This window comes from Acinonyx jubatus, chromosome B1, assembly GCF_027475565.1.
Source record: "Acinonyx jubatus isolate Ajub_Pintada_27869175 chromosome B1, VMU_Ajub_asm_v1.0, whole genome shotgun sequence".
Taxonomy (NCBI): domain Eukaryota; kingdom Metazoa; phylum Chordata; class Mammalia; order Carnivora; family Felidae; genus Acinonyx; species Acinonyx jubatus.
This window is the reverse complement of record NC_069382.1, coordinates 114,740,238-114,760,090: the sequence shown is the minus strand read 5'-3', so window position 1 is coordinate 114,760,090 and position 19,853 is coordinate 114,740,238. Positions and strand designations below refer to the sequence as shown.

Below are 19,853 nucleotides of genomic sequence, written 5' to 3'. Positions count from 1 at the left end.
TTTGATACTAAAAGCAAAGGCAACAAAAGCAAAAATAAACAAATGATACCATCAGACTAATAAACTTCTTCATAGCAAAGAAAGCCATTAACAACATAAAAAGACAATCTAGAAATGGGAAAATACATATTTGTAAACCATGTATCTGATAAGGATTAATATCTGAAACATAAAGAACTCCTGCAACACAACAGGAAAAGACCAATCTGATTAAAAGATGCGCAGAGGAATTGGACAGTTTTCCAAGAGACATACAGTCAACAAGGACATGAAAAGATGCTCAACATCACAATTATCAGAGAATGAGATATCACCTCACACCTGCTGGAATGGCTGTCACCAAAAAGGTAAGAAATAACAAGTGTGGGCGAGAATGTGGAAAAAGGGGAACACTCTGCACTGTTGGTGGGATGTAAATTGCTGCAGCCACTACAGAAAACAGTATGGCAGTTTTCCAAAAACTTAAAACAGAGCTATTGTATGATCCAGCAATCCCACTTCTGGGTATTTATCTGAGAAAAAAAAAAGAAAACAGGATATTAGAAAGATACCTGCACCCCCATATTCATTGCAGCATTACTTACAACAGCCAAGATAAGGAAACAACCTAAGTGTCCATCAATGAATGAACAAAGAAGATGTGCTTAATATATACAGTGGAATATTATTCAGCCATGGGAAAGAAGGAAACCTGCCATTTGCGACAACAATGGGTAGACAGTTAGGGCATTATGCTCATTGACATAAGCCAGACAGAGAAAGACAAATACTGCATTTTACCACTTATATGGAATTCTTATATATGGAATCTTATATATGGAATTCTTTAAAAAAAAAAAAGGGGGGGCAGCCTAATTCATAGAAACAGAGAGTAGAAAAGTGGCTGCCAAGGGCTTGGGGTTGGGAAAAATCGTTCAGAATTATAAATAAATAAACACACAAACCACAAACAGACTCAAATCAGGCAGTCTCTGACAAATGAACCATGTTCTAAGAATTAAATTTTAAGTTGGCTATATGCTCTCAGAATACATTTTCCCCAATGAGAAAACTATTTCCAGGTTGATACATAAAGTCTCTAGGAAACTATAAAGTCTCTAGGAAACTATAAAGCCTCCGCTCAATGTCCATTCACCCAACATCTAGGGCAGTAGTTCTCAAACTTCAGTATGTGTAAAATGCCCTGAAACACTCGTTAAATATGTGGACTAACTAGTCTCCATCAAGCAGAGATTCTGGTGTAGTAGATATGTAATTAAGGCCTGGATCTGAAATTTTAACAAGTGTTCTACATTATTCCAATGTATGTGGTTTAAGGACCATTTTAACAAACACCAGTTTAAGAGAATACAAGATGGACGGCAGGCAATGGTGGTGGGGATTGAACACCCAGAGCTATTTGTGGAAGTAGATTCAAAGGCTGGGGTCATGAGTTTCAGTTGAAATAGAGAAAAAAAAAAGATGGAAATAAAGTTGAAGGGAAAAGAAGGCTGAGGAAGGTGATAGGAAATGCTGTCTGGCATCAGTAAGATAAAAAGGCATCAATAACATGAGATGAGATGACAGACATCAGTCAGACGTTCTGGGCCTAAGTCAACAACTATTGAAGGTTTGACAGTCACATATTTAAAAGATATATTTAGAACATGTTTATTCTAGCATATAGGTAGTCTTTTTTCCTCCTCTATCCCCACAAAGATTTGTCCCTGCATTCTAAAACAGCCTCTCAAACCACCTTTTTCCTTATAATAAAAAAATGACAAAGTGACCAATTTTCATAAAGTACCTTTACTTTAGACTATCTACCATGATAAGTAACTTGCTACCAAAACCTGGGTTCTGTTCCTGACTCTCTCTGGTTTTTCACTTATAAGATGAAATGTTAAGGGGATTCCTAGAATAGTCAGATTCATAAATAGAAAATGGAATAGTAGTTACCAGGGGCTGGGTGAAGGAGGGAACGGAGAGTCACTGTTCAGTGGGCAGAGTTTCAGTCTGAGAAGAAATTCTGGAGATGAACGGTGGTGATGGCTGCACATGCGGAAGTACCTAATTACACTGAACTGTACACTTTAAAAAGTGTGCAATGAAGAAAACGGTAAATTTGATTTTATAAACAAGAAAAAGAAATGAAATGGTAAGATCATCCCTAGCTGCCATACACACATATTGGAAGAATAAAAACATCAGAACGCACACAAAAATCTTCATAGAGGGGAAAACTTTAGAAGCACTTTACAAATGCAAACAATCATTGAGGTCTTTAACGGACAACAGAAGTGATTCACAAAAATAAAAACCTTTAGATATACCTCATATTCATCATTTCGTGCTCTCTTTGTAGGAATGCCATTTTCCTATAAAAGAAAAGATGGTATTTGTGATTGTAATATCTCATCAAAGAATACAACTGCACTGCAAAGCAATCCAAGTAAGCCTACTGCAGAAATATTCCACTACAGAAGCTGTCCAGACACTGGGTTCAACAGAGAACTACCGAATGCCCAGTTTCTTTTCTCTCAGCATTTGCATCCCCAGTGCATGAGCATCAAGGTGTTTCATAAAATAAATTATTAGAAAAGCTAAATCTCTTTCAAGTATATTTTCCTAGTTTTTATAAAAATAAGCAAAGGCTCTGTTCGGTCTTAAAGGAAAGACTGTCAGTCTCCCGTGATTACACTTAAAACAGTCATTTCATTATTGAAATGAAACTCTAGGGAGCATGACTAACAAGCCATGAAAGTACTCAGCTACACCTCCTGCCTGTAAATTCCACAAAGGTGTGATTACTACGCCTCCATCAAGCACTTTTAAATTAAGAAAGACTATACGATGGGTTGGGAAGAAAAATTACTCCATTCACAAATGCTCACACTTACATGTAACCTTTACACACCAAAAAAACAAACAAAAAACACCAAAGAAGGAAACAAAACAGAAAAATGACTATCCCAAGTAGACCCTGAAACATTATTTCTGTTCCTAAAATAACCACCTCCCAAAGTACAAGGTGCAACAGTTCTAATCATTATAGTTGAGGATGGGAGAAACTTATGTACACAACCACTGTGTGTACCAATCCCCACGTGCCCAGAATTCACAGGCATATCCTGTTCTATGTTAGTCCTGCCCTATTCTCAACTTTCTCATATTCCCCAAAACCCATTCTCCTTAGGCAGAATATCATGCCCACTGGAATGTTTCTAGTCCACTCTTTGTTCCACCTCCACCCCTACCTACTACCTGATTCCACAAAATATTATCATTTTGTTAGGTGAACAGATTTTGTCATGGTACACCCACACATGAAGCAGCACCCACCAATCACTCCTTTCATTATCCTGTTCTAGTTTTACAGCACTTAACATTCTCTGATTGACTTGTTTCCTGGTTGTCCACCTCCTTCCATCGAGTGGGAACTATATGTCCTATCTATCTTACTCACTGCTGCAACCCTAGTGCCTGGAATGCCGTCTAGCTCATAATAAGCCTGCAAGAACTGTTTACTGAAAGAAGAAATTAGTAAGTGAATAAATAAATGCATGCACTTTTGGCCAAAAGCAAGCAGTGGTGTTGGGAGACAGGAGATATTTGGGTTGGACTGTTCACTGGCCAAAACAAAACACATGGACACACATACAGTAAAATGGAGTTCTTTCTGCCCTCTCTTTGCCTTCTTTCTCTCTCCAGATTATATGACCTCCTGTCCTGCAGCTGAATACTACTTAGAAGTAATGAGCTGGAATGATTGCACAAGAGCAATTAAGAATACAACCTTTGGAGTTAGAGCACCTAAATTCATATCCCACTTCCCACAACAGACGATAGATTTGTGACCAGGGGCAAGGTACTGAACCTCATTAGCAAAATAAGGGTAATAACAGTAGCCCTAGCTGTACTCAGATAATGCAACTCAAGCTCTGAGCACAGTGCTTGGATAAGCACTTTGAGCATTCAATAAATCTTCACTATTATTCTCCCTGCAGCCATCTTATTGACAGTCCAGGCCTCTGAAGGGCTGGAAGGCAGCACCAATCCCACATCAGTGTTCCATAACCTTCCTCCTGGAATGATCCTATTCTCACACTAATTCCAATTCATGAAGGAGGCTTACAGTCTTGTTGTGATAACTCTGTTATCCTTCTTGACTTCCAACCCACATTCTTTCCTTTCAAAATGCTTCTAAAAAGTATTTTGTGGTGATACTAGAAGTACATGTTGTCACCCCCAAAACAAGTTAAAAACTATACCTCTGTAGAGTCCACCCTCAGAGGAATATCATGAAAGGGGGAAATGTAGTCACCAGCTACATTCTCTGCAAAGGAAAAACAAAAAAACAAAAATAAAAATACAGAATTAAAGCAATGGACTATCCTGTTCTTCAGAGCAATTATATCCTTATCCACTTTTAAACCTAAAAGGAGTTTTTAAAGTTTTTTTGAAATTAACTTTAACTCCCAATTTAAAGTTTAATTCAACTTTTAAAACTTGCCCCAATATGATGACCTACCAAATAATCCACATTTGGTTTACTGAAATAATTTACAGTTGACCCTTGAACAACATAAGTTTGAACTGCTTAGGTACAGATTTTTTTTTATATAATACTGTAAATATATTTTCTCTCCTTTATGATTTTCTTAGTAACATTTTCTTTTCTCTAGCTTACTTTATTGTAAGAATACAGTATATGATACATGTAACATACAAAATGTGTGTTAATCTACTACTTATGTAATGAGTAAGGCTACCAGTCAATATAAGCTATTAGAAGTTAAGTTTTGGAGGGGTGCCTGGGTGGTTCAGTCGGTTGAGCGTACGACTTCGGCTCAGGTCATGATCTCGCGGTCCGTGGGCCCGAGCCCCGCGTCGGGCTCTGGGCTGATGGCTCAGAGTCTGGAGCCTGCTTCCTATTCTGTGTCTCCCTCTCTCTCTGCCCCTCCCCCGTTCATGCTCTGGTCTCTGTCTCAAAAATAAATCAACGTTAAAAAAAAAAAAAAGAAGTTAAGTTTTTGAAGAGTCAAAAGTCATACATGGATTTTCAACTGTGAAGTGGGCAGGTGCCCCTAACCCTGCATTGTTCAAGGATCAACTGTACTTCTCTCTCTAGCTTAACACATCGAAAGCAGAAAATGTCTAAAATTGACTGAAGCCTCAAATATGAAATATCTCACTTGTGAACAGATACTCATTAATAAGTGACTGGATTAAAACTAATGTCACTTTTCCGAGGAGTAATCTAACAACAGAATTCCCAATTTCTGTCTACAATCCTATGAACAGGATGTAAAGATCCTACCCAATTAAAAGAAAAGAACAAATCATTTGTTTCCACTCAGTGATAAGAATGTTTATATTAAGGTAAGCTTAAAACAAAAACAAACTTTAATAATAAAAACTGTCTTATCTTCACTGCATATAAAAATGCATATTTTAAAAGCTGGGCTTAATACAGCCATAAAAATTTTTCAGTTTATAATTACCTAAGTCAGGGTATGTTTTATTTCTGGCCTGCTACCTCTTTGGCATAATTTTCAAATTTAGACTTTAAAAAAAAAAATTAACAAAATAAAACATGAACTGGCTGACACCCTAATAGCAATGAGTATACTCAGCTCCCAAATCTTGGGTTTCCAAATACTATTCTCCAGTAAAAAGAACTAGGACTTCTTAAAGAAGAGGCGGATTCTAAGGCTGGGACAAAAAGTATACAAGATGAACCCAATGGATCCTGTAGGACCAGAAATCAACCAAGTGCTCAAAGAAACAAAAGGTTGGCGGTATGTCGTAAGGAAATGGAGCCAATCTACAAGAGCTCCCAAAGGTCAAAGGTGGAACAAACTGAGGAACAAATAACAGAGTATTCGATCACAAACCAAATTATTAAATAAATAATACAAGAGACCCACTAATGCAAATAAATGATTGTTTACATAAATAAATGAGGGAGAAGAGACAAACATTTCTTACAAAAAATTCCAAGAAATATATACATATAGATGTCGCCCCTCCAAGAAGGAAAGCTTACCCTGCTCTCCCAGAGTGCAGACTAAACTTAATGACTGACTCACTTCAACATAGAAAGGGAAAAACAATAACATTAGAGAACTCTGGCAAGAAGTACCCTTAACCAAGTGATCAAAGTTGACATCACCAGCGAAAAGTCATGTTAATAACATGTACCTCCTGATATGCTGCGATGAGAAGGGTATGTACTTCACTTGTATTTTTCCCCCAAACCCATAACCCCACTCTCATCACAAGAATGACAGCAGATACATCCAAACTGAGGGACGTTTTACACAATATTAACCAATACTGTTTAAGAGTCTCAAACTCATAAAACAAATAAGGAAATACTGAGAAATTGTTAGATTGGGGGGAATGTAAGGAAATACAATAACTAAGTAAAATGTGGTACCCTGAACTGGATTCTGTAGGAAAAAAAATGACATTAGTGGGAAAACTAGTCATATCCAAATAAAATCTGGAGTTCACAGTTGGTACTAATGTTGGTTTCTTAGTTTTAAAAAATATACACTGTTAATGAAAGATATTAACATTTGAGGAAAGTTGGTAAGAGATATACTGGAATTCTGTACCATCTTTGCAACTCTGCCAAATCTGAAATTATTTCACAATAAAATTCAAATAAACAAAAACAAGCTGTGGCGTCAGCCCACTAAAGTGAGAAGCATAGAATTTAACAATGGCCCTCACTCCACCAAAACTGCATTTCTTCTTCTCATGCTTCACAGGCTTTCCTTAGCACTTATTACTAAAGTTCTTGCAGGAAGGAGTTTCTGTTGTTTGTTTTCATTTGTTCTGTTATGCTCTCTCCTCAGTCCCAGGCATCCAGAAAGTACCCAGCACTTAGTAGGCATTCAATAAATACACCTCTATTACAATTTCATTTTTCCGTCCAAAAAGTTCATGTAATTTTTCTTTTCCCACTCTAGGAACAAGGGAGTTGTGCATGAAAGATCATGTACAGGGTAGGATAAAGATGACTAAGAGTACATAAGTGACAAAGTATATAAAAATCTTGCCATGACCTATAAAGCTCTTTTCATTAGTTAAAAAAGATGCATCTTAAAAAAATGCTTTTCCATACCAGATCAAACGTCAAATTCTCTGCCTGAATTTAAAATCCTCTATGAGTAACACAAGAAACGAAATTATCAGTTTGCTGCATGATTATTTACTTTTCTATAAGTAACACAGATACTTAAATGGGTCACCTTTATTTTCTATTAAAATAAATTATGGCAGTGAAAACTGAAAATGATACAGACACTTTGGAAAACAGTGTGGCAATTTCTTATAAAGTTAAATATTTGACCCAGAAATCCTACTGTTAAGCACTTGACCGAGAGAAATGAAAACTTATGTTCACATGAAAACCTATAAGTGAATGTTTATAGGTGGCTTTATTCAAAATCAAAACTGGAAGCAAACTAAATGTACAAATAGTAAACAGATAAACTCTGCTATACCCATCTAATGGGTGTTTTACTCAATGATATATTAGTCCCAAATAAAAAAGAATGAACTATTGCCAAGTGAAAGAAGCTAGACTCAAACCATTCCATTTACATGACATTCTGGAAGAGGCAAAACTATAGGGATAAAGAGCAGATCAGTGACTGCCAGGGCTTGAGGGTGCAGGGTAAGGGGGCTAAAGAGAGACCACAAGGAAACTATTTCGGGGTAACGAACTGTTCTATGCCTTGACTATGACAGTATTTAAATGAATCTATATTTTATCGAAACTCAGAACTGTTCACACAAAAAAAGTGAACTAATGTATGCAATTTAAAAAATAAATATGGAGCAAAAAAAATCAGTTAAGGAAAGTATGTATTAAAGTATAAATAAAAGGCGCGCCTGGGTGGCTCAGTCAGTTAAGCATCCAACTTCAACTCAGGTCTGATCCCACCATTCGTGAGTTTGAGCCCCGCATCTGTGCTGACAGCTCAGAGCCTGGAGCCTGCTTCAGATTCTGTGTCTCTCTCTCTCTCTCTGCCCCTCTCCTGCTCATGTGCGCGCGGTCTTTCTCTCTCAAAAATAAACAAATATTAAAAAAATTATTTTTTTTAATTTAAAAAAAGTATAAATGGAAGCTCTTGTTCCAATGAGCAATCAGTCTGTAATTCTTCACTTTAAGTCACAAAGGTAAGGCAGTTTTGAGAAAAATGCAATCCTTTAGCAGATTATATCAATAATTACGTTTGAGACCTATCACTGTGATGGGAATTAACAATAATCCCAGCTCTAAGAATTCAAGATGTTGCACAGACCAGGGAACTTCATTATTAAAATTAAGGAAGTATAGGAAATTTGACAAAATAGCTGGGCTGCCTTTGTAATTAAGAGTGAAAAATACCTCTAGTACACTGATTTGGTGTTAAATTTCTCTAGAGCTCCAATGCTCTTGTTAACTGGGGACAAGCCCGAACAAACTAAGATTTAAGATGAATGCATGTTACTCAAGTCTGAGTGAAAAATGGGACTAGCCTAAGCTGTGATTGCTAAAAGCTAAAGATTTGTGAAGTGTGCTTAGGTACCTATCTCTTTAAATTGCAATCTAAATGTTATATTCGGGGGTGCCTGAGTGGCTCAGTCGGTTAAGCATCCAACTCTGGATTCCGCTCAGGTCATGCATGATCTCACAGTTCGAGAGATCAAGTCCTGCACTATGAGCACAGAGCCTGGTTGGGATTTTCTCTCTCCTTCTCTCTCTGTCCCTCTCCTGCACAAGCACACGTGTGTGCTGTCAAAAAATAAAAAAATACGGATGCCTGGATGAGTCAGTTGGTTAAGCGTCCGACTTCAGCTCAGGTCATGATCTCACTGCTTGTGAGTTCAAGCCTCGCATCAGGCTCTGTGCTGACAGCTCAGAGCCTAGAGCCTGCTTTGGATTCTATCTCCCTCTCTCTTTACCCCTCTCCCACTCATTCTCTGTCTCTGTCTCTCTCTCTCTCCCTCTCTCTCTCTCAAAAATAAGCATTAAAAATTAAAAAAAAAATAAACTTTTAAAAACAAACATCATATTCAAACACTATGGTAATGCCAATACATATGTTTAAGTGGTATCTAATTGGCATCTTGGAAGGTAAAAAGAGTTATTAGTGAATGAGTGGTCTCAGATAACCATACCTACTGGAAGCCATCTGGATCACGAAACAGTATAAATAAAAATGTACTAATGAAGAAAAAAGAATAAAAGAATTACACATACTAAAATAAAAATAAAATATGGCTTTAAATGTCAGATAATGATAATGCTTTGATGAGCAATACACCAGTAAATTCACACAGAGCAATGAATACAGAGATCAAGAGCCTGACTTCTAGTTACTGAGCTTGATAAAGCCACTCAATTTCTCTGAAACTTAATTTTCTCAATTTTTTCAATTGACCAATGTACAATTTGTACGTAAAAGGTAACGTACTAGATGCTGGAATACAAACGTGCTAAAAGTGAGCTATATCCACAGCCAAGAAAGGGAATGCACTAAATCATCTACATAAGCATTATCCAGTAAGTGCAAAGACAAAGGTCCTCTTGGCATCATTATCAGAAAGCTAATCACTGACCTAATGCACAAAGGAAGGAACAAGAACCCATTAAAAGTTTTCTAAGGTCAGTGCTATGAGGTGTTAGTATGCTCCATATAAAGAGTATGAAGAATCTCTAAAGGTAGATTTATTTTTTTTAAGTTTATTTATTTATTTTTGAGAGGGCAAGAGAGCAAAGTGGAGAAGAGGCAGAGAGAGAGAGGGAGACACCTAAAACAGGTTCCAGGTTCTGAGCTGTCAGCACAGAGCCTGATGCAAGGCTCAAAGCCATGAACCATGAGACAACGACCTGAGCCGAAGTCAGAAGCTCAACTGACTGAGCCACCCAGGAGCCCCTAAAAGTAGACTTAAAGATAGGTAGAATCTATCCTGATCCTCTCTATACAACAAAAAGGTTAATCTATATTATACATACAAACCATAGACAGAGAGATGTGGTATATGCAGCAAGCACTGTGGCAATGTATGGCACTTTGTAAAGGTAACAGAACTGAGGCACAGTACAGGCAGCCCTTTCTCAGAGCCTCAGAATAATAAATTAGTAATAAATCTTGAGTGAGAACTTCACTATATGAAGTTCAGACTGGTTGTTTCTTTAGATTTAAAACCAAGTTGTTGCTATCAGTTTGCTTTTTAAATACCTATTTTGTTGTTTAAACAAAGCAATGCATGTACATGGTTAAAAAAATGACATCAGGGGGCGCCGGATGGCTCAGTCGGTTGAGCACCGGACTTCAGCTCGGGTCATGATCTCACAGTTCGTGAGTTCGAGCCCTGCGTCAGGCTCTGTGCTGACAGCTCAGAACCTGGAGCCTGCTTCCGATTCTGTGTCCCCCTCTCTCTCCACCCCACCCCTGCTTGTGCTCTGTCTCTGTCTTTCAAAAAATGAATAAACATAAAAAAATTAAAATTAAAAAAAAATGACATCAGTACCCACCTCTCTCTAATTCAGATCCACTTTTAGAACAACCTACTTTCACCTCTTTAACTTACCTTAGGTCTAGTGATTATCTACATCTCCCTAAATAATATATTTGTATGATAATTTTTTACTTTACCAATTTTAGAGATTATCTACTGTTTCCAATGCTAAGATATAATTTTGTTTCATTTGACCCCAACGTATTCCTCTTAAATTCTCTACTGACCAATCTTAACACACTATAGCTTGATTCCAATGTTCCACCAAACACAGTATTTCTTGACCCTACTAACTGGCTTTTTACCTCATTCTCCTCATTCTTCTTTCTCTCTCCTAATTTCTATCTTCTGCATTTTCATTTTTTTTTTCATTTCAAGGTTGATAAATGTTCTACAATCACACTGAATTTTTCTGTGCTTTTCCTATTAGTGTATTTCCAAAATTTTTCTAATCATAGGAAAAACTTGGGAGTGCTTGTCAAAAAAAAAGAAAAGTCTTTAGACCCCCATACCTAGGGAACCAGAATCTTTTTTCAAAAAAAATTTTTTAATGTTTTATTTATTTCTTTTGAGAGAGAGAAAGACAGAGAGCAAGCAAGGGGGGGCAGAGAGAGAGGGAGACACAGAATCCAAAGCAGGCTCCAGGCTCTGAGCCGTCAACACAGTGCCAGATGCGGAGCAGCTTGAATCCACATACTGTGAGATCATGACCTGAGCTGAAGTCAGAGGCTTAACTGACTGAGCCACCCAGGAGACCCGGGAATCAGAATCTTTTTTTTTTTTTTTTAACGTTTATTCATATTTTGAGAGACAGCGAATGAGTGGGGGAGGGGCAGAGAGAGAGAGGGAGACAAAATCTAAAGAAGGCTCCAGGCTCTGAACTGACAGCACAGAGCCCGCCGCGGGGATGGAACTCCTAGACCGTTAGATCATGACCTGAGCTGAAGTTGAACGCTTAACCGACTGAGCCAACCAGGTGGCCCCGGGGAATCAGAATCTTAAGAAGAGATCTGGATATCTAGATTTTTAGCAAGCACCCGCAAATAATTCTTACACTGAAGTAAGTTTGAGAAGCATTGTCTATGTGCTGATTTTTGGCCTAGTGTTACAGTTAAATTTCCTTTCCTGTTTGGCTTCTATTTTGACTTGTGCTTCTAATTATGTTTCTTCCATTGTCAGTCACAATCATATCTATAAATTATTCAAATGCCTCACAGATTCCACAGAGACTATGGAATTCTCTCTTTATACAGTTCCCTTTGAAATCGCTATCCTCTTGGTGCAACACGGACTGAATGCTTTTTTGGCACCCTAAGATTTTGCTTCTTTGGTCTCCAGCTCAGCTCTGTTTTCTGGACCCCATGCACTCATCCATCTTTTTTGGTTTACTTACTTGTTTTGCTGGAGCATATCCCTAATTTGTGTTCTGTAAGAAAGGATGCATACAAGGTAAATTTCCCAAGTCCTTAAATGTCTGAAATATCTTTATTTGGTCTTCAGTCTAGATTAATGTTGTCTGGATAAATTGTAGGGGGAAAATTCTTTTCTCTCAGAATTTTTAAGGCACTACTCCAGTCCTTAAGCATTCATTTATGCTGGTAAGTCACATACCAGTTTGATTATCATTCCTTTGCAGGTGACCTGTTCTCCCTCCCTCCTCTGTCCCCAGCCCCAGGACTTGCAGAATCTTCTTATAAAAGCCTCAGTTTTCTGAGATTTTATAATGCATCTGGGACTAGGAATGCTTAGGTCCTTAAATTCTTAGATTTCTTTACCTTATATTCTAACTTTTCTGTATTAGTTTTCCAGGACTGCCAAAACAAATGATCACAAAGTTGGTGGCTTAAAACAACAACACCATTTGTCCCACTACACCTTCTACAGAGTCCTTTGTTTCTACAATCACAGCATTTTAATACATCCGTGATTATCTTTTCTTCATAGCTTCCTCTTCCTTTTTAAAGGATGTAGGTTTCTAAAATCTCAGAGGATACCCCTTGGACTACTTAAAATTCGAATTCTCTTCTTTCTACTTTCTCTTTTTCCTATTTAATTCATAAGATTTCCTTAAATGCATTCATTGGATATTTACCAAACACATATACTATACCAAAGCAGTTTTAGGTCGTAGGTGTACAAATTCCTTGTTCTTATGAAATTTATATTCAAGTAGGGGCGTAGGTACGGAAGCAATGAAAAGGTATGTTCTAACTATATGGGGTACAATAAGTACCACAAAGGAAAACAAACAAGGGCAAGAAAGGAGTAAGGGAAGGGATAAAATCTAAACTGAAAGAATGGAGATCTCACCGGTAGGTAACATTTCAGCACAGACAGAAATAAAGTAAGGAAGCAGGTCAAACAGACATCCATGGAGGAATGCTACGGGAACAGCAAGGAGGCCAAAATGGCCAGAGCAGAATGATCCAAGGAAGAGTGGTAAATGACGAATTCAGAGAGGAGCCCCAGCAGTAGGTCATACAGGACCCTGTAGACTGTGGTGAATATTTAAAATTTATTTAGAGTGAAATGAAAAGTCACTGGGGTTTTGAGCAGAGCCTGGACATGAGGTGACTTCCACTTCAAAAGGATCAAGGGGGCTTCTATATGGAAAGCAGCTACAGGAGGACACAGGGAACAGCAGGGAAAGAATAAGGTGACTGCAGTCGGTCAAGGGAAAGATGGATAGAGTGGCAAGGGTGCAAGTGGAGAGAAGTAAACATCACCTGGATACATCTCAAAAGCACAGATGAAGGGAGAAACTACTGACCTAGAAGAGAGGTAAGAGTAAGAAAGGCAACAAGAATGGTTCCTAAATTGCTGGTTACACATATGAGGGCAGAAACAACCAACTGAGTGGAGACTGGGATCAGGAGTCCTGTACACATGAACCTTGAGATGTCTCTGAGACAATGAAATGGAAATACAGACTGCACTTACTGGATGTGTAAAAATGATTTCAAGATACAGAGTGTGCTTACTGGATGTGTAAAAATGAGTTCAAGAGAAATTCAGGCTGTTACACATCTGGGAAACACAGATGGTATCTAAAGCTAAGGGACCAAAAGGGATCACAGAGAGCAATGGTTATAGTCAGCAAACTTTGGCCCATGGCCTGTTTCAGTCTGTATAAATAAATGTTCGTTGGAACACAAAACCATGTTCAGACTTTTACTGTCTCTGGCTGCTCCTGTGCTACAGGCAGGGTTAAGTAGTTGTGGCAGAGACCTTATGGCCTGCATAGGCTACTATTTACTATCACAGCCCTTTACAGAATATTTGCCAACCCTTGCGCTAGAGAGAGAGATGTGAGCTAAGTACTGAATCCTGGAGCATTTCAAAAGTTAGAGTTCAGAAATATGAGGATCCAGAAAAGAAGACTGCTGGAGAAGCCATCAAAATAAAAGAGAATGTTATCCTAGAGATAAAAGAAAAAAAATGTTTCACGGAAGACAAAGTAATCAACTGAAAAGTTCTATTGATAATTCATGTGAGATGAGAACTTAAAACAACATTATAAGAGCACCTGGGTGGCTCAGTCAGTTCAGCATCCAACTCAGTTTTAGCTCAGGTCATGATCTCGTGGTTTGTGAGATCGAGTCCTGAGCTGGGCTCTGCACTGACAATACGGAACCTGCTTGGGATTCTCTCTCCCTCTCTCTCGGCCCCTCCCTAGCTTGTACTCACTTACTCTCTCAAAAATAAATAAACATTAAAAAAAAAAAAAACCTGGTCATTATATTTGCCACATGGAAGTCACATTTTGACAAAAGCAGTTTGGTAGAATAGTAGTGATGAAAGCCTGCCTGAGGGTGATCCTTAACAATTTCGTTGACATTTAAGAGGAAGAGACTAGAGGGGTGCCTAGGTGGCTCAGTTGGCTAAGTGTCCAACTTTGGCTCAGGTCATGACTCACAGTTGATGGGTTCGGGCCCTATCTGGGGCTCTGTGCTGACAGCTCAGAGCCTGGAGCCTGCTTTAGATTCTGTGTCTCCCTCTCTCCCTGCCCCTCCCCCACTCATGCTCTGTCTCTGTCAAAAATGAATAAACGTTAAAATTTTTTTTGAAAAAATAATAAAAATAAGAGATTAGAAAAACAGATGTGTAACCAGGAGAGGCACCTAATGCCTAAGAAGCTGGCTATTGCACTGGGTGGGGGTTGGGGTCGGTAGGAGCCTAAGTGCTAGAATGTAGAAGGCTCTGCTGGGGCAATACCATCAGGTTGTTCTACTTCCCTCCAAACACTTTCTTCAATTTCTGTAGAGGAAGTCAGCCAATCCCACAAGTCCTAAACCTGCATGGTAAGCATCTGTGTGCTATTCCATAATAAAACTTATATCGACCCCTCGATAAGTGCCACATCCCACCCATAACCATTCTGCGGTTCTGCAAGGAGTCTGGCTTCTTCTTAAACTACAGACCCTTGACACATATACTTAAGCTGGGATTTCATACATGCTGTTTCATCAATAACCACAGTTACATCTATTTTTCATGTTCCATAAATATTTTGAAATCTCCCGCTCTGATGAGTCCTTCTTATTTGTTGTTTTAGGGTTATCCTTTTTTATTCACTTACTATCAATTCAATAGGAAATTTATTAGAGGGAAAATCCAACAAACAACTGTAGTCACCCTACCATCCTGTCTTGATATTTCACTTTGTCAAAAATCAGACTGCATCCCTGAGCATAAACTAATGAATTCTTTCAGGCCCATCCATATACATACACTTGACATGGCCAATGTCAAAACTTTCCCTTCAACTAGACTGAATTGAGATTTTATTCTATTATTTTGTAAATTACCTACGTTTTTCTCTCATAACACCAAGTTGTATCAGGATCAAAGTTTATTAATGGTATTAGTAAGTTTATTAATGGTATTAGTAAGTGAGAAAATGGAATGGAATGCAAAACCGGTATTTGGTTATATGTATATATACAAAATAGCTACATGAATGCCAAGTACCAACAAACTATTACATATTATTATTAAAAGCATTTCTAGAGACTTACTGGAAGCTTTAACAATGAAGAATACCAAGTACAAATAACTCTTCAATATTCACACAATAACCATAATGTTCTATACATTCTACACAGAATTCAAATTCCATGGTATGAGCCAACTTAAAAAAAAAGGTTACAAAACTCATATATTTAAGACTCAAACACACATTGTGTGGATTATTCACAGAAAATTTTAGTAAGTTCAAATGTATGGTACATTCAACTGCAGATTCTATCACCTACCACTCAAATGATGTACTTAAAAGAAAACCAATAGTAATTTTAACTTAAGCACATAGTTACTATAAATGATAAAACAAATTCATTGTTAAAGAACTGCATGATTCATTCTCATGCTAAATAAAAGCAATGTGAATTACCTACAGCATTGTTTCTCTAAATAAACCAGTCACTTGCTCCCTACTATCCCATAGTAACAAAAGTGCAAACTATGAAAAGCATAGCTTCTATTCATCTTTTGAGAAAATGTAAAAAACCTGAAATAATGAATTTTCAAGTTATTAGCAAAACAAAAACATACAGACTATCAAAGGAACATTGACATGCAGTGCTTATCTTTGGTCCCATATAAACAAGTCTAACTTCATCATGATTTCACAATTAATTCAAAAGACTGCAGGGCAGTATCCATTAAAACTGAGGCCTAGGAATTAATACATCGAGACATATTCAAAAGATTTAATTTTATCCGCAACTTGTTGTTTTCACCCTTCACAGATTATGACAAGAATTTTGGTCTTATATCTTGAACTCAAAAAAAAAAAAAAAAAAAAAAGGAAATAACCTAAGTTAAATATTTACCGTATGCCATGTGTGCTTCCCCAACTTAATTCCACAAAACTCTGGAGTCACTATGATATTAACAAATGTGATGAGAAATAAGGGCTCTAGGAGTCAAAATTTTAGGACAAGTTACTTCACATCAGAATTTCCCAGAAGTTTAATACGCACACTGTGACCCTCCAAGATGGTGATAAAATGGGAAGTGTTCTGCTCATTTATTAAACCATGAAGCCCTCTGTTTAAAGAAACCTAATAATAAACTATGGTACATCTGTGCTCAACTCGGCACAGTTTGGGAAATGATCATCTAGTCCAATTTCCTCTTTCTATGGTTTAAAAAAATGAGTTACAGATAAGTTAAATGACTCACTCAAGGCCACACAGAAAGTTAATAAAGGGACAGGGCTGGCACCAAGGGGGCCTGGTGATTCCCTGCAAGATCCCTTTTCCTCTACATCATTCTGTCTCACTTCACTACTGTTTCTAAAAAGTCCACACTAATTAAAAAGGAAAAAACAAAGAAAGCATTAAAGTTATCATTTATTCTGATTCTTCTGAATAGCAGTAAAGAGAACGCGTTTGCAGATATGAAGCTCAAAAATGGTCTACCTCCCAATGCAGTAGTATTTCAGGGAACTGGGATATATTTGGAAATGTGGGAAATGATTCCACTCTAATAATGCTGAATAACACTTTTCAGCCAAGTGGTGCTACACTCGTATTTTTAATGCTTGTTTATTTTTTTTTGAGAGAGAGACAGAGCATGAGTTGGGGAGGCGCAGAGAGAGAGCAGGAGACACAGAATCCCAAGCAGGCTCCAGGTTCTGAGCTGTCAGCACATAGTCTGACACGGGGCTTGAACCCACGAACCACGAGATCATGACCTGAGCCGAAGTCAGAGGCTTAACAGAATGAGCCACCCAGGCGCCCCTCATATTTTTCTTTGAAGTCACGTACAACTACACTCTACTGCTGCATGTAGACACTGCCAGAGTTCAAAATACCCAATCTGAGACCACCCTTAAAAGGAGCAATGTGTTCACGGTTTTCCTCGTACTCCCTCACACTGAAGGGGCTTCCTTTCACTTTGTCCTACCCCTGCCTGCAAGCAGTACACAGTCCTGGGCCAAGGATGCCATCTGGTGTTTTGGTTCAGGAACTGTTTAACCCCACATAGCCTTCCAATTACAACCTCACCACCTGGCCCCTCCCCCAAACCACCCTTCCTTCCAATTCTTGCACATTTACCTCAGGAAACCTTTTTTTCTTGTTTTCTGTCATTTATCCTAACTGGGTAAAAAAGATATCTCTGGCGTTCTAGTTAGGGACAACTCATGAGTCTGAAATACACTTGTAGCTAGAGAAACCAACCATGGTGAGTGGCCAATTCCGCCCTGGAGATGGCCTAATAGAGGCCCTGTCCAAAAGAGAATGTCAGAATATCTAATATTGATCCAACACCTTCAATCAATGAATGGCAGCACCAACAAGGACCTTGAAGGTCAAATGCTAGGTCAACTGCATTATTTTACAACTAAAGACACTGGCCCTGTATGAAATGAAGCAATCACCTGCCCAAATAACAGGAAGTGAGAGCTCATACCGCAAAGTCAGGATTAAGGACTGACTCTCCATTCCAAAGCCAGTGCTCAGTCAACTATGTCATATACTCCAGGCTCCTCAAGATATTTTTTCTCAGCCAACATGCAAGTAAAATATTTTTCAGTGTCTTTATATTTTCCTTAATTACTATATAATAATATAATATTCACCACTTCACCATGTAATCTTTACAGCCCTGTTTCACAGATAAGACAAAAAACAAGGCGTAGCAAAGTCAGAAACTCATCAGAGGTCACAGAGCCAAGAGCTGAAAAATCCAGGATTCGGGCTTAAATCTGAAAGCCTCCAAAGCTGGTGCTCCTACGAGATGGGCGATCAGGCAAGGCCGACTTCACAGAAAGAGTACTCCTCCCCTTAGGGCTCTGAAATCAATGAGGCATGAAAGCAACTCGACCAACCTCGCTATTTTCGCGTTATTGCTAACCTACACGATGCAACATGGGGCTGCAAAGAAAAATGAGAATAACGGGAACCCGGGTCATTTTCCGACTTGGCCGGCCAGCTCGGCGCCCTGCAATTCGTGTCGCCCTCTGGGGCTTGTTCAATGTGAGGAGGACACTGGCTACCCTGAGACCCACTAGGCTCTTGACGCAGCACAGCATTCAAAGTGCCAACCTGTGAGTATAAATTCATGCTTCTGAGACAAGATCCTTGGCCAGAGTCGCCCCAGAAAAAGACCCACGGGACGAGGCACCTCCAAAGTTCTGCCTGCCTCTCCAACTGCAGGCGGCCCTCCCCGGGAGGAGGAGCTTGATTACGCGCCCAAGAAAGCCTTCCAGAGGGCGGATTCTGCGCTTCCCTCCCACGACTAAATTACGTTGAGCCCGGAATGGCGGCAGGGACTCGCCTAAGGCTGCGCGGCCGCAGCGGGGTACCGCGGGAGCCCCTGCGGGCTCCGCTCCCGGCTCGGAGAGGGCGGTTGGCAGCGCCCAAGGCGACTCGGCGCTGCGCCGCCGGCTGCCTTGCGTCTCTGCGCTCCGCATTTGGGGGTTGGGTTCGTCGTCCCCTTCGCTGGCTGCTCCGTGGCTCTGCGCGGGCCCCCGCGTGCGGGCAGGCGGCCTGGGCCGCTCGGCCACCCAAAGGAAGGAGGGAGGAGGCCGCGCGGACCATACAGGCTCCAGCCCGAGCCTCCTCTAGGCGCGCCGTCCGCGGGAGTCCCCGCGAGCTACTTACTGAAGAAAAGGCGGTAATCGGGGGTGTAAGGCTGGCCGCGCTCCTCCGTGCGGTAGAGGGCCATGGCGCGGTGCGGCCCGGGCCCCGTACTCGTTCCCGGGGGCAAGCGGGCAGCAGCTGGGGCCCACGCGCGCCAGCCCCAACCCGTGCGCAGGAGCGGCACCAGCACGCGCATGGCGTAGACGGCGGTCCGGCTCTGCGCTGGGCGGTGCTGGGGTCCTGGCAGAGCCTCGCGCCGGCGTCCCCTACTGGCCGGAGTCAACACTCTGGCCCCGGGTCTGGATCTGGATCCCCCACCCCAGCCAATCTCTGGTTGGAGAAACGGGAGAAATGGGAGTGCCCAGCAAATTGCAGTAAGGTACACTGTTATATGAGCAGTGAGGTCAGGGTTCAAAGGTAAACAAGACAACATCCACCACCCCTGAGGAGCTCATGGTCACTTATTAATGTGTATATTCGTTCGTGCCTTCACCAATCCAGTCAATATTTACTGTCATAATATTATCTTTATTATAATGATATATTGAGTGATAATTATGTGCCAGGCGCTGCTCTAGATCCTGTCCAATGTAGGAGACAAGCATCACACACACAAAAACATCGTAAGAATGATCAGACCTCCTTGTGAAGATTTGACCTTGACACTGACTTCTAGAGCAAAAAAAAAAAAACATTAACTTCTGTGCAAAGATGTTTGTATCATCAATGCTATCTCCTCCATGAAGCCTTTCCTATTTA

The 19,853-nt window shown here is 39.8% G+C and overlaps 1 protein-coding gene across 2 annotated transcripts in view; it reads right to left on the bottom strand.

Moving 5' to 3' along the window:
• Positions 1-19,520, bottom strand: part of PPA2 (inorganic pyrophosphatase 2) — an 89,408-nt gene extending 69,888 nt beyond the window's left edge. Inside the window, exons 1-3 of one of the 2 annotated variants that reach the window (XM_015062616.3) lie at positions 19,116-19,434; positions 4,251-4,315; positions 2,313-2,357 (exon numbers count right to left, since the gene is read on the bottom strand). In XM_015062616.3, coding sequence (XP_014918102.3) covers positions 2,313-2,357; positions 4,251-4,315; positions 19,116-19,290 — 285 coding nt within the window. In that variant the 5' untranslated portion in view covers positions 19,291-19,434. Of the gene's footprint in view, positions 1-2,312; positions 2,358-4,250; positions 4,316-19,115 lie in introns of both variants that reach the window. The other variant, XM_027061833.2, reaches the window with a different exon arrangement.
• Between the last annotated feature and the right edge of the window lie 333 nt (positions 19,521-19,853).